Genomic DNA, 12964 nt, shown 5'->3' on the forward strand with positions numbered 1-12964 from the left:
TTGAACTATTTATCAATACCGACCTTAGCTCAGTTGGTAGAGCGGAGGACTGTAGTTGTTGCAGATCATCCTTAGGTCGCTGGTTCGAATCCGGCAGGTCGGAAATTTTTTTCTTAAATATCAAAAGCATCCTAAAAAAACAGTTTTTCTATTTTAAAAAATATATAAAATCATTTTACATGAAGTTTGGAAGAATACTATCAAATTGGCCACGTTGAACTGACAAAGATAGCTCACCAACTCCATCACCTCCATTATATGACAGCCACGGTCTCGATATCCAAATTTCGATTAATTCGGAGATGGTCAATTTGGTCCTAATAAGTTAACTACCAACCTGATAAGGAAATACTCGGTCAACATCGATCGGACCTGTGTCCGACCTCTATGCAGTGCATAAACCGCTCCAATCTCTCAAAGAGTTAGCTCATCCTCTGATGTCGATCGGATCATGCAATTACAATGATACTCATTTAACACGAATACGAGGGGATATACGGCATACACACTCGTCGTGCAAAAAGGCACATCCCAATGCTTAAAAAAGGGGTTTGGGAAGCATTATCGTGGAAGGAATAGAAATGTGGCCTTAAATATTGCGAGTCCACTACTGTTTGTCCTTGGCAGATTGGCCTCTGTTTTGTGCACTCCATTAAACAACTCAAGAGGGTTTCAGGTCCTTTGATCAGTGTTGCCAAGTGGGGTAGCAATCTCCTCATGATCCACAAACTGTGCTCTCTCTTCAGTGGGTCTATGTGCATTGGTTTGTCCACATCCATGTGCTCCGAGCCATAGGTTTTTTTTTTTTTTCTTTGTTTTTCTTCTTCTAAGTTACTTTGTTTGGTTTCATCATGCGCATCTTCCATTTTCTATCGATCGATTGATCAACTCAATGTGACGCGAGCTTTTCCTTGGGGGTCCACGGGTAATTTAACGTGACGCGAGCGTTCGGTTGGGTCTCATTGATACTCTTAAGATTTATGCACAAGTTCAAATACAAACAAAGAGATGTCCTTTTGCGTAAAGGAATTAGAGTGAAAGGCCTTTTAGTGATGAAAGTTTTCATATACAAAAAGAGAGACCTCTTTTCACCTTATATGTTTCATATACAAAGAGAGACACCTCTTTGCACCTTTATATGTGAAAATAGTCATTATGCTAATTTAAATTAAAATATTTTAAGATTCACCCACAAACTCATTTTGAATATTAGGCCTATGAATGAATCAAATATTCATTAACAAATTTGATATTAGACTGAGTAAGAAATTGTTTAGGTTCAAAACAAATAATTATAAAGCTTATTAACCTCCTAAATAATCTTTAAAATATAAAATTTTTAAATAATCAAAAACTCAAATTAAGCGCTCGATGATATCTAAATAAATCGAATTCAAGAAGATGGTATGATATTGTTTCTCGACCTACTAGAACTTCTTGCCTGGTGTCTTTTTATTCGAGGTCAATATTGTACCCACATAACTTAATCAAACTATAACTTTTGTGCACAGTCGGCGGTTAAACCTTCTGGCAGTCCAGACTCTGATATCAATTGTAGGATTGAAAAGAATTTAGATATCTCCACAATGATATGATATTGTCCACTTTGGGCCTAAACCCTCATAATTTTGCTCTTGGGCTCTCCCCAAAAGGCCTAATGCCAATGGAGATATCTTTTCTCTTATAAACCTATGATCTTTTCCATATGTTTACAACCTTGCAACTCCAACATTTTATACCGGTCTACACATTATTGCTAATAGGTTAAGGGTCATGCCTTCCTATATTAGATATAATTATTCTTATTAGGTAAATTTATTTGTAAGTTACACGTGTGAATACGATCTGAATCCTTTAAAATGATTTAACTTATGCTTAGTAGGTTTTTGGTTATTGGATATGGGTTGAATTTGTAGAATCTTTTAGTCTAATATATTATATCATATATGACCTGATAAAAGATTGGTTGCCTATATAAGAAGAGGTCCACAAGGATTTAAAAAATCATCTTGACTTAATTTATTGTTTCTCATCGATAAAATTTTTTATAGTGTCGTCATCCCTTAAGCCCCTTAGAAGATTATTTCTTGACAATGTTAAAGACAAAGATAATGTCTCTTTAATCAGGTTCCTGGTACTATTTTATTTAATGTATTATGTTATTATATCATGATTAATTTATGAAACTAATCCATGCACATATTCTTGTATTTCCCAAGTTCTTATTTCAGATATTTATACTGCTTAGGTTTTATAAGTTATAACACCCCCAATCTCTAAGTTCTCAAATCTTTATCCAACAATTCTCATAGCTTAGTTGAGTTGATTATTACATGGTAGAGTTATAGATAAGTAAGAGTCGATTTGCGATGAATTAGGGAGAAATATGCTTCTATGACCTACTTAGTTTTTAAATTTATCTTTTTATCAATTATTGTGAGACTCACTGTATTAATCTTTCCATGCGATTATCTACTTAGTTTTCTAATTTACATTTTTACAAATAGTTGGGATACTGACTGTCTGTGGGGGTGACCACCTTCTACAGGAACAAATCTTTATCCATCAAAAGTGGGTGGCTGAGTGAGTGAGTGAGTCCTACTATAAACTTAAGCTCTTTCAAGGGCACCCCTGCCCTTTTTATCGCTTTTCTTTCACTTCACTTGCTTTCCTCTGTTTTCGATCTTGTTTCTGCTCTGCTTTCCCCTGTTTTCTCTGGGGGCCATGAGGGAGGCCATAAGGTGCTGCATCGCCTGCATCCTGCCGTGCGGCGCCCTCGACGTGGTGCGCGTCGTGCACGGCAACGGCCGCGTGGAGGAGATCCGCGCCGCCGTGACCGCCGGCGACGTCATGCGGGCGCACCCCGACCACGTGCTTCGTCGTCCGCCCAACGGCGCCGAGGCCACCAAGGCCGTCACGCTGCCGCCGGACGCCGAGCTCGAGAGGGGCAGGATTTACTTCCTGGTGCCCATCGAGACGACGGCGTCGGCGCGGAGGCGGAGGAAGGGGAGGAGGAGGAAGACGAAGGCGGCCGACACCGACGGCGCCTCAGCGGCGGCAGCAGCCGGCAAGGCCATGCGCGACCTGAACGAGCGGTACCTATCGGAGATCCTGTCGGAGAAGGTGTCGCTTGGGTACATAGAGAGGCGGCGCGGTCGGGTGGGCGTGTGGCGGCCGCACTTAGACAGCATCTCCGAAACCTCCATGGAGCTCTGAAACAGAGCACGGACCCTGTGATTTTCCTCCTATCGTTTGTTAATAAAATCATAATCTTTAATTTTGTTGCTAAATTCAAGATTATGCCTACAAAATCATAGATTTACTCACTCTCTCACCTTCATCATAGATTTACATTTGTCGATAAGAGAATAATGATCCAATTGATCTTTAATAAAATTATAATCTTTAATTTTGATGGATAAGAGAATAACGATCGAATTGATGTACATCTCCGATTGGGTCTAAACTAGCCAAGTTGATCGATCCTGAAACACTTATTTCTAAAAACTAGTCAAACAAAAGGAGTGCCCCACTCCTTTCACTACTCTTTCTTTTCCTTTTCTTTCGCTCTTACAGTGTAGTATTTGTGGTCGTTGAATGTGACAATGATTGATGGCTTCATTGGCCCCATTCTCTTTATGGGTCTCTCGTACTCTATTCCTCTATACTATACCATCATATTATGGGTATGATGCAATGGTAAAGTATTTAGAAGATAAATAAGAGGATTAGAATTTAAATTTTAATATGAACTATTTTGAAAATTTATCCGATAAAAGAATTAAGAAGAAGATCGTCTATCTTTGTCTATCTTCAAATTAATCAAATGAAATTCAGATACCTCAATTCCTATCTTTGCATGCTGATAGTGCTGGTACTCCCCTGCCATTTTAAAAATCAACCTTGGAGTTTTCTGGTCGCTTTCAGTTGTTGCACCGGACGACTATAAAATAAAATTTAAATAATAGACTTTTCTAACCTATCGGGATTTTTTAGAATACTAGTTTGAATTGGAGAGCTCAAAGAGTCCAATCGAGTCAAAGTGTTTAGGAGATTGAGCAAAACTGGATCAGTAAAACTCAGGCCAAACTGCTGAGCTTATCCAGCTGCTCCTGCTCCTGCTCCTGCCGCTGTGGGGAAAAAGAAAAAAAGCAAGAAGGAGAAGAGAAGAAATCTTTCAAAAGTGGCAAAGATAAAGTCGTTATCTTAGAGGCTTGCCGGCCCTACATACTTTGCAAAAAGAACAAATCACGAGTACTTATTCAAGTTTAGAATCAGCTTTTCTAAACCGAGGAAATCTTCCTCACTCGAGCTCATGTGTATATGGAATGACCTCATGTGCACTGATCAAAAGCTGGGCTCACTGACTTGACTCATCCCTCCCTTTTGCCCTTCTGCCATCTTAATTTATCCTCAACTTTTTTGGCAAAAGCAGTGGGGATTGGTTCTACTTGCTGCTGCACAAATGCATTCAAAATGAAGATCATTATACTCTGCTATTCTTTATAGGTAGGCAAATATTTTTAGTTATATCATCTATAAATACCCTATAAAATAATGTATATAGGGGTGTCAAAAATAATCCGATCAAATTCGATTCGATCCGAGTTAACTAAAAAAAATTAAATTTGGATTGGAGATCTTCAAGTTCGGATAGGATTCAGATTAAGATTTTTTGGATTGATTTAATTTCAGATAGGATTCGAGTTGGATTCAGATTGATCTAAATTTAGAATTTAGGAGTTTTTTTTTGGATTAAATCAATTTTATTTTAAAAATTGAGATATTTTATATAATGATAATTTTTTTGGATTGGACGGATTATTCGGATTATCTATATTCAGATTTAGAATTTTCAAGTTGAATTTGAATTCAGCAAGATTTGGATTAAGATTTTTTTTAGATAATCAATCTTTAACCCAATTCGAATTCATCCAACCCTCCGAATTCACATCCTTAGTCTTACCTCCTCTTAACATTTCTGATATTTTACATATCGTTGTACAATATGAATGACAACTTTAAAATATCTCAATTTAACAATAAAATAGATTCTTACATCAAACACCTATACAAATTTATCAACGAGATTTATTTACACCAATATGTCATTAGTCACGGAGGATAGGGATGGACTATATATTGAGAGGATGGAGCATGCTAACATGGCCCAAATTTGGAAGTTGTGCACGTCAATGGAAGTGATGACGATACTTTTGTCCATTATTGTTGTAGTATTTTCAGTCGAGACTACTTCAATATAAAATAATTTTAATCATATTATAATAATATTAAAATAATTATGATAATAAGTTTTTTTTTTGTTTTTTGTTTTTTTGCTATGTTTCGCACACAGTGTGAGATTTGGGATTTCCTTCGTACCAAACCCTTCGGGAACTTTCCCGTCGATACGGTAGATCTTCAAATTCTTTTCCATTAGTCCGGTCCCCACTTCCACTGGTTACACCTCTCTCTCTCTCTCCTTCGTACCCTAAAATACGACTCCACCGTAACCCTAAACGGCTAAACCCCAAATCCAACTGCATCTCCGCTCGATGACCCCAAACCGGGTCGCTGGCTGATCTGATACGGTCAAACCTCCCGCCCTTACCGGCTGTTCCCGGTGGCCGCCTCCCTCGTCTTTATTCCCCGCCCGCCATTAATTTAACTCGCCTCCCCGCCTTCCCCGTCAACCACCCAAAACCAACGGCGGTGAGACCCCGTCTCCCGCATGGACCCCGCGACAACGTCGCCGCACGGCGACTGCCCCTCGCTGGCTCGCTCGCATGCCCCTCACGTGCCTCCCCTCCCCTCGCCACCTGCCGCCCCCTCTCTCTTTCCGTCAGCTACACGACAACCGAATAAGAGAAGAGAAACCAAGGGGCGGCGGCGATCGGATCTGATCTAGATCTGGGGATTTGGATCTGATGGAGGGGAAGGAGGCAGGCGCTTCTCGGCCGGCGAACTCGGGCTTGCCGTACCGGGAGGATTGCTGGAGCGAGGGGGAGACGTCGGCGCTGGTGGACGCCTGGGGCGACCGTTACCTCGAGCTCAACCGCGGCCATCTCCGCCAGAAGCACTGGCAGGAGGTCGCCGACGCCGTCAACTCCCGCCGCGGTGCCACCGGGCGCCGCCAGCCTCGCACCGACGTGCAGTGCAAGAACCGGATCGACACCCTGAAGAAGAAGTACAAGGTGGAGAAGGGGCGGATCGGGTCCGGGTCGGGAGCCGCCGGCAGCCAGTGGCCGTTCTTCGCCCGCCTCGATGCGCTCGTTGGATCGTCGGCGTCTGCGGCTGCTCCCGCTGTGAAGAAGCGTCCTTTGTCGCCTCCGCTAGCCTTGCCGCTCCCGTACCAACGAAAGGGCGGGTCTTTGCCGGTTGCTGCGGCGGCCGCCGTCCGGCCATTGAATTTGAAGGACAAGCGTCCCACGACACCCTCCCTTTCTCTGGCGGACTCTATCTTCCAGCGGGCCGCTGCTGCTGCGGCAGCAGCGGAGGAGGACGATTACGAGGAATATGACGAGGACTTGGGATCGCCGTCTAGATCTCCGGACAGATCTGGATGGGGATGGAAGAGACCTATAGGGGACGGTGATGGAATCCGTGAGCTTGCGAAGGCGATGGTGAGGTTTTCCGAGATATATGAGAGGGTTGAGGTGGAGAAACAGCAGCAGACGATGGAAATAGAGAAGAAGAGAATGGAGTTTGCCAAGGAGCTAGAGATCCGGAGGATGCAGATGCTTGTGGATTCACAGGTACAGCTTGTGAAGATTAAGCGTGCCAAGCGAGCTGATACCGGTGAGCTTGCTGACTTTCCTCCCTTCTTAACTTTTTTAACTGATTTTTATAAACTTTGTATTTGCTCTGTAGCCTCATGATGTTTTACTTTTCTTCATTATATCAAGACTTACTTCCTTTTTGTCATAGTTTAGATACAAACATTGATATTACACACATCAGCACTCGGGGCCACTTGATCATCGATATCAAGTTATATTTTGTGTCTATAAGTGGTATTCATTATCAAATTTTCTTTAGCAATCTTGTCGAGTTGGTTACATTTAGGAAATAGGAAAAAGTGCAAACATTTATCTGTTTTATCCTTTGGTTCTTGTAGGGATCAAATTCAAATTAGTAGATAAGCTCTAGACAAAGCGAAAAAGCTTTCATTTTATATTTCCTGGATCATGGTAACTTTAATGTTAACCTCACTCTATCCATATAATTTAGCAAAAATGAAGCAACTGTTGTTGTCAATGAATGCTCCGATAGAATTAGGATACTCATGGAAAAGTAAGAAGGCATTAGTTTCTATAGCTGTGCTAGCTTGAGTTATTTTTCTTCCCAATTGTTTAATAGGCATTGTTAAGGGTGGTTTGATTTCTAATCGTCGATGATAAAGTGACCATATATTGCTGCATAATATGTTGGCTTGCTACACCAGCATGGAATCAGTCATTTGAAAGTTTTCACAAATAAACGCCCTGCATGCTTACCTAAGCTTTGCTCTTCCTCATGCTCGTCAAGGAAATGTGCTAGTCTAGTGTGCCAACTTTGAATGAGTCATTTGAATGTTTGAACTAATAAACGCTTGCATGCTTACTTCGGTTTGCTCTCTCCGATACTTGCCAGGGTAATGCCTTTCCCATTTCAATGTTAAGAACTAGGAATTCTTTCATGACTTCTCCTTTGAACGATGTTACTACTCCATGTTATAACAGATGGGCGTGCGGGAATTAAGAAAGTGAAAATGTACTAGTTTTAAATTTAAGGATCCAAGTCAGTTTATAAGATATATCATTCATTGCTGGCTCTAATAACTATTTGTTTTGTTATGCTTTTGATTTTCTAACAATAGCAGTTTTTCTTGTAATATCTGATGACCACATCAATATGCTTGGTGTTAAGTTTGATTGATCACTAGTTGACTTGATTATCACCAGTGATATAATCATCTATAGAGCTCATTGCAAGATAAAATCCATATAACCAATTCTTAATAATTGGACTTCCCGTTCTCATCTTTTGTTATTTATTGAGTGTATTTATCCAAAGAACCTAATTGATTGTTAGGAATTAATTTAATTTATACATTTATATTTTAAACACTTCCCTTGATGTGTGAACTAGGGAATTAGACTAGACTTGGCTGAGCTCGACACATGTTAGCTCGTAAATGGCTACTTAATTTTCCTAATTAAAGACAATACTGAGATACAAGCTTAGGATTTTCTTCTTTAAAACTATGATAAGTTTCGATTGAGTGATCACTTGTCTCCAAAGTTTAAGATGTTAGGAAGCAAGCCAATAACTCATTTATTACTTTGTTTTAGTCTTTGATCATGAGGAATCCTCACATCACATTGAATGAAAGATAATTGTTTGTCAGGGTAGCGGAAGGGACAAGGTCAAACTGTGGGAGTGCTGCTATAAGAATTCTAATCCTGATAGTTAACAAAAAGACCTCTGGATCTAGCTCGCTTACCACTAGACCAAGCAATTGTTGACCGATCCATTTATACTTTGTGATGACAAATTGGTTATGCTTCTCCGTAAGTTGTAACTTCATCTTGTTATTTGCCTTATCAAACTCGGTCAAAAAGTACTAAAAGAACTATTCAGATTGCCATTATCAACCCCACTATCTGAAGACCAGCTGATGCGTTCTCCTTAACTTGTAAATGTAGAATGGAACCAAAATTCCAGGTGCATGGAGAATTACGTGTTTTTAACATTTGGCGGTTTATGGTCTTTATATAGTTACTATCTAAAGTCGGGATAAAATTTTTGTAGCTTGCAAGTGATCTCAAATAGTTAGGATAAACATGTGTTTTTATGATCACGATGATGATAGTGTCGTGTCCATTATCATGTGTGCTTACATTCAGATTTGGTCTATTATAACGTCTCTTGGACTGTCATTATCATGTGTGCTTAGGATAGTCCAATGGAATCTCAATGGATGCTAGATTGCTACATATTGTAAATGTTGTACTAGATTTGAACTATTAGATATGCCAAAATTATACTAGATTTGTGTACTGACCTTTTTATGCACTATATCCCCAGATCTTACTATATTATAAACAATTATACAACAGAATCTCGGTATCTCGAGATGAAAATGCTCTTATTTCACATATGCTTTTGATTGTTGTTAAATCTTCATTCTTTGTTGTTGCTGCCTCATATATCTGTTGGATTGGTTATTGAATATTGTGCTTATATTGCTGTTGCTACAGATGGTTACATGGAGAATCTCGAGTAACTTGGACCCATGTTTCATCCATCTTCATCCTTGTGATCGACACCACAGCAACTGGTTTTTCTTCTCTTTTCAGCCGCCACTTAATTGTGTTATTTAAAGCTCATTATCTTAACGCTAGAAAGATGCTTTGTAACCATCATTTGTGTGTTTAGGAATCCAGTTTGCAGCGAATGTTCTGTCTCTAACACCATATGATTACGGAGTCAGATATAGTTGCAAGATTACTGGTGTCGTGACGACTCATCTAATTCAGTGTTTTTAAACAGGATCAGATTCAGTTATGCAAGTGATGACCACTGATCATGAATAAATGGCTCAGGAGAGGACTCCATACTTCAGGTATACCGACAATAAACTTAAAGTCCTTTGCGATTCTATAGTGCCACTAATAGTTTAAACTCCTTGCATTCATAGTGTATAGGTGTTGCCACTAAATACTTTGCCAAAGTGCTTGTCAAAGTTGTCACCAAGCAATTTAAGGATAATTGTTTGTTTGGTAGCATTTTAATGTGGACTAACTTTTCTACGAGTCTTTTTTTAAACTATTTGATGAAAATTGTTTAATAGCACTTCAAAATCTTAAACTTAAAGGGTGTGTTTGGTTGGGGGTTATGTTCGATAATTTTGATTTTCCATCCAAAGTTATCAATAAAAACTTTGTTTAATTTAGGTAATCGATGATTCTCGAATAATGTTCCATGCCCGATACGTTAGCAAAAGGGATATACAATTTAGAATAAGAAAACTTCAAAAAATTGAGGTTTTTTTTTATTTTGGGGTTAACGAATTTTTTTTACCAAAAACATCGTTTGATAAGAGAAAAACATAAAAAAAATTAGAAAAAATGTAAAATAATAATAATAATAATAATAAAATCCCTCCATTCAATCTTGTATTCATTGATCATGTTTTCATAGGGATGTCCAGTTAGATAGAGAGTGACAGATTTATTACAATTGGATATGGATCAATTTTTGACTGGTGTATTTCCTTGGAAATTTTTTTTTTGGCACCTTTTAGGTATTTGACAATCGACTATAAGCTGATCCTATGATTTATCTCCATTCATATGAGTTGGGACGAGCTGTGAGGAGAGTATAAGATGAGTGTAATCATCCTTTGATATAATTATATTCATTTATCACATTCAAAAATGGGCGAGTGATTTCTCACGAAGTTGATAGAAAAATATTCTCTCATGTGATGATTTACTTGATGTCTTGATTTACTTTTTTTTATGTATAGTTATGGGGCTAGCTTTGTGAGCCATTTTGAATTAGTGCATGACATTTTTAGAAAATTGTACCCATTAGCCACAAATCCTACAAACCATTAAGATCACATGCATAGGTCTAGGGTCATCTCAACCATTATTAAGGTCGTAGATAAAAAAAAAAATATTTTTTAAAAAATATAAATTTATAACATAATTGTTTATTATAAAATTTGTTTTTTTTAAATGTAAAGTTATTATTAAATGTTTATATTCAAATTTAGATAATAAATTTTTCCGATCAAATTGTTGAATTATTTAATATTGTTTAAGATATTATTGAAAGATTTTATTAATTTTAATTAAAAAATTATTGAAGCTATATTAATCTTGAGGCATTATAGAAGTTGTATTTTCATGAGTATTTTATAAGTTATTTTTTTAAAAAATATTATTTTTATTAAATATCATATCTTTTAAAATTTTGACTATATTATTTTTTTAAAAAAAATGATTGTGCAAATAAATCTAAATCATTAATATTTATTGTTTTCAAAGATTCAAACATCTTTCTTCTAGAAAGTTATCATCAAATAATTTTAATTTTTCTAAAATTATTTTCTATTTTTTAAATTATTCAAACTATTTTTAAGTTAAGAAATGACATCATCAATAATATAATTGAAGTAATTACTTAAAAAAATTAGATAAAATTTTTACCTCAGTTTTATTTTCATCAAATTATTTATTTTTTTAATTATATATTTTCATGAAATTTTGATTTTATCATAACAAATGTAAATATATTTTCTCAATAATCATTAAAATTGATTTAATATAATAATAATGTTGGTAAAAAATACTAATAGGATCATTTTAAGATGGTATTTATCACTTTATATAATTAAAAAAAAAAAGAATAAATGAGGAATCCTATTTTTCTTAACAAGGAGGAAGAAGAATGAGTGGAGAACGGAGATCATCAAGGAAAAGGATGTGTTTTGAGAGTATTATTGACATGGGAGCGGAAGTGCGGAACGATATGAAATTAATGTGTGGAGGAAAAGGGCACGAGAATACCGACTAGAGAGGGGAAGGGTAAGGTGTAGATTTTATAGAATCAAATATGTAAACAGAAGAGGCGATTACGTTTTTAAAAGCGAACTTTTTATATAAAAAAATTTAATATAATTATAACAACAATAACCCAGCCTTTTCCCACTAGGTGAGGTCGGTTGTATGAATTTTTTACGCCATTGAGCCCTATCTCCTATTATATCATCATCTATATTTAAATAAATTTTATCTTATTTTATTGTTGCTAACCAAGTCTTTTTTGGTCGTTCTCTTCCTCGTTTGATATGCATGTTTATCATAGTTTCACATCGCCTAACTGGAATATTTATTGGTCGTCTAAGTACATGTCCGTACTATATTAAACGTGTCTCTCGGAGTTTGTTCTCAATAGATGCAACTCCGACTTTCTCTCTAATGCTCTCATTCCTTATTTTGTCCATCTTCGTATGTTCACACATCCACCTTAACATCCTCATCTCTGCAACTCTCATCTTATGCTCATGTGCTTGAGTCATAGCCCAACATTCAGCTCTATATAACATAGCAGGTTTAACTGCGGTTTTATAGAACTTACCTTTAAGTTTAAGATGTACTTTACGGTCACATAAAACACCCAATGCTCCCCTCTATTTCACCCATCCTGCTTGTATTCTATGTAAGACATCTCTCTCAATTCTTCTATCATTTTGTAAAAGTGATCCTAAATATTTAAATCTCTCGATTCCGGGCAGCTCGTCCTCTCCTATCTTAACAATTGTTTCATTACTTCTAATATTGCTAAACTTAAATTCCATATATTCTGTCTTTAATCTACTAAGCTTAAAATTTTTCCCTTTTAGTGTTTCTCTCCAATATTCTAGCTTAGCATTTACTCCTTCACGTGTCTCATCTACAAAAATAATATCATCTGCAAATAACATGCATCACGGTACCGTATCTTGAATGTGCACAGTGAGTTCGTCTATAATTAATGTAAAAAGATAGAGATTTAGGGTTGATTTTTGATGTAATTTTATTTTTATTAGAAATGCTTTAGTTATTCCGCAGAAATCGTCCTTGCTTAAGTCAATGCCATAGAAAGAGTCAAAGCACAATTGTAGAGAACATGGGTAATTAAGTCTCAACTTTCCCCCCTCCAATCATGTACTTAATTTGCAAAATCTAATGTGAAAATCTGTAACCCAATTTTTTTTTTCTTACCTTGTCTTTATTTGAAACCGTTGATGTCGATTTGAAATCCTGATGAAGAGAATTGCTAGTTGTATTAGATTGTCCGTCAATGTTAACTATAGGCGAATATTGTATGAACGGATTACTTGTCTTTGTTTGTATCTAAAATATATCTACGCATGAGTTTTAGTTTAAAATTATTTGATGGAGAAAATCAACTTGAATTATGAGAGCTT

The 12964-nt window shown here is 37.0% G+C and overlaps 2 protein-coding genes and 1 non-coding gene across 6 annotated transcripts; all 3 read left to right on the plus strand.

Annotated features, from left to right (window-relative positions):
* The first annotated feature begins 18 nt into the window (after positions 1-18).
* On the plus strand, positions 19-103 carry TRNAY-GUA. Its single transcript is given in 2 exon segments — positions 19-55; positions 68-103. It is a non-coding gene; the product is annotated as a tRNA-Tyr (tRNA).
* Positions 104-2613: 2510 nt separating this feature from the next.
* Positions 2614-3295, plus strand: LOC121987763. The gene has a single exon (XM_042541494.1). The coding sequence runs from the start codon at positions 2725-2727 to the stop codon at positions 3214-3216; it is 492 nt and encodes a 163-aa protein (XP_042397428.1). The 5' UTR covers positions 2614-2724; the 3' UTR covers positions 3217-3295.
* A 2143-nt stretch (positions 3296-5438) lies between these two features.
* LOC121985479 (trihelix transcription factor ASIL1-like) lies at positions 5439-9837 on the plus strand. Of its 4 annotated transcripts, XR_006113192.1 has the most exons (4): positions 5439-6798; positions 8390-8552; positions 9243-9322; positions 9535-9837. XR_006113192.1 is itself a non-coding variant. In XM_042538962.1 (2 exons), the coding sequence occupies exons 1-2, from the start codon at positions 5928-5930 to the stop codon at positions 9266-9268; spliced, it is 897 nt and encodes a 298-aa protein (XP_042394896.1). In that variant the 5' UTR covers positions 5449-5927; the 3' UTR covers positions 9269-9837. The 4 variants fall into 4 exon arrangements, 1 of the variants encoding a protein (XP_042394896.1); XR_006113191.1 differs by having other exon boundaries at positions 9243-9770; XR_006113190.1 differs by lacking the exon at positions 8390-8552 and having other exon boundaries at positions 5442-6798.
* Positions 9838-12964: the final 3127 nt, after the last annotated feature.

Source organism: Zingiber officinale, chromosome 5B (assembly GCF_018446385.1).
Source record: "Zingiber officinale cultivar Zhangliang chromosome 5B, Zo_v1.1, whole genome shotgun sequence".
In the NCBI taxonomy this organism is placed as follows: Eukaryota; Viridiplantae; Streptophyta; class Magnoliopsida; order Zingiberales; family Zingiberaceae; genus Zingiber; species Zingiber officinale.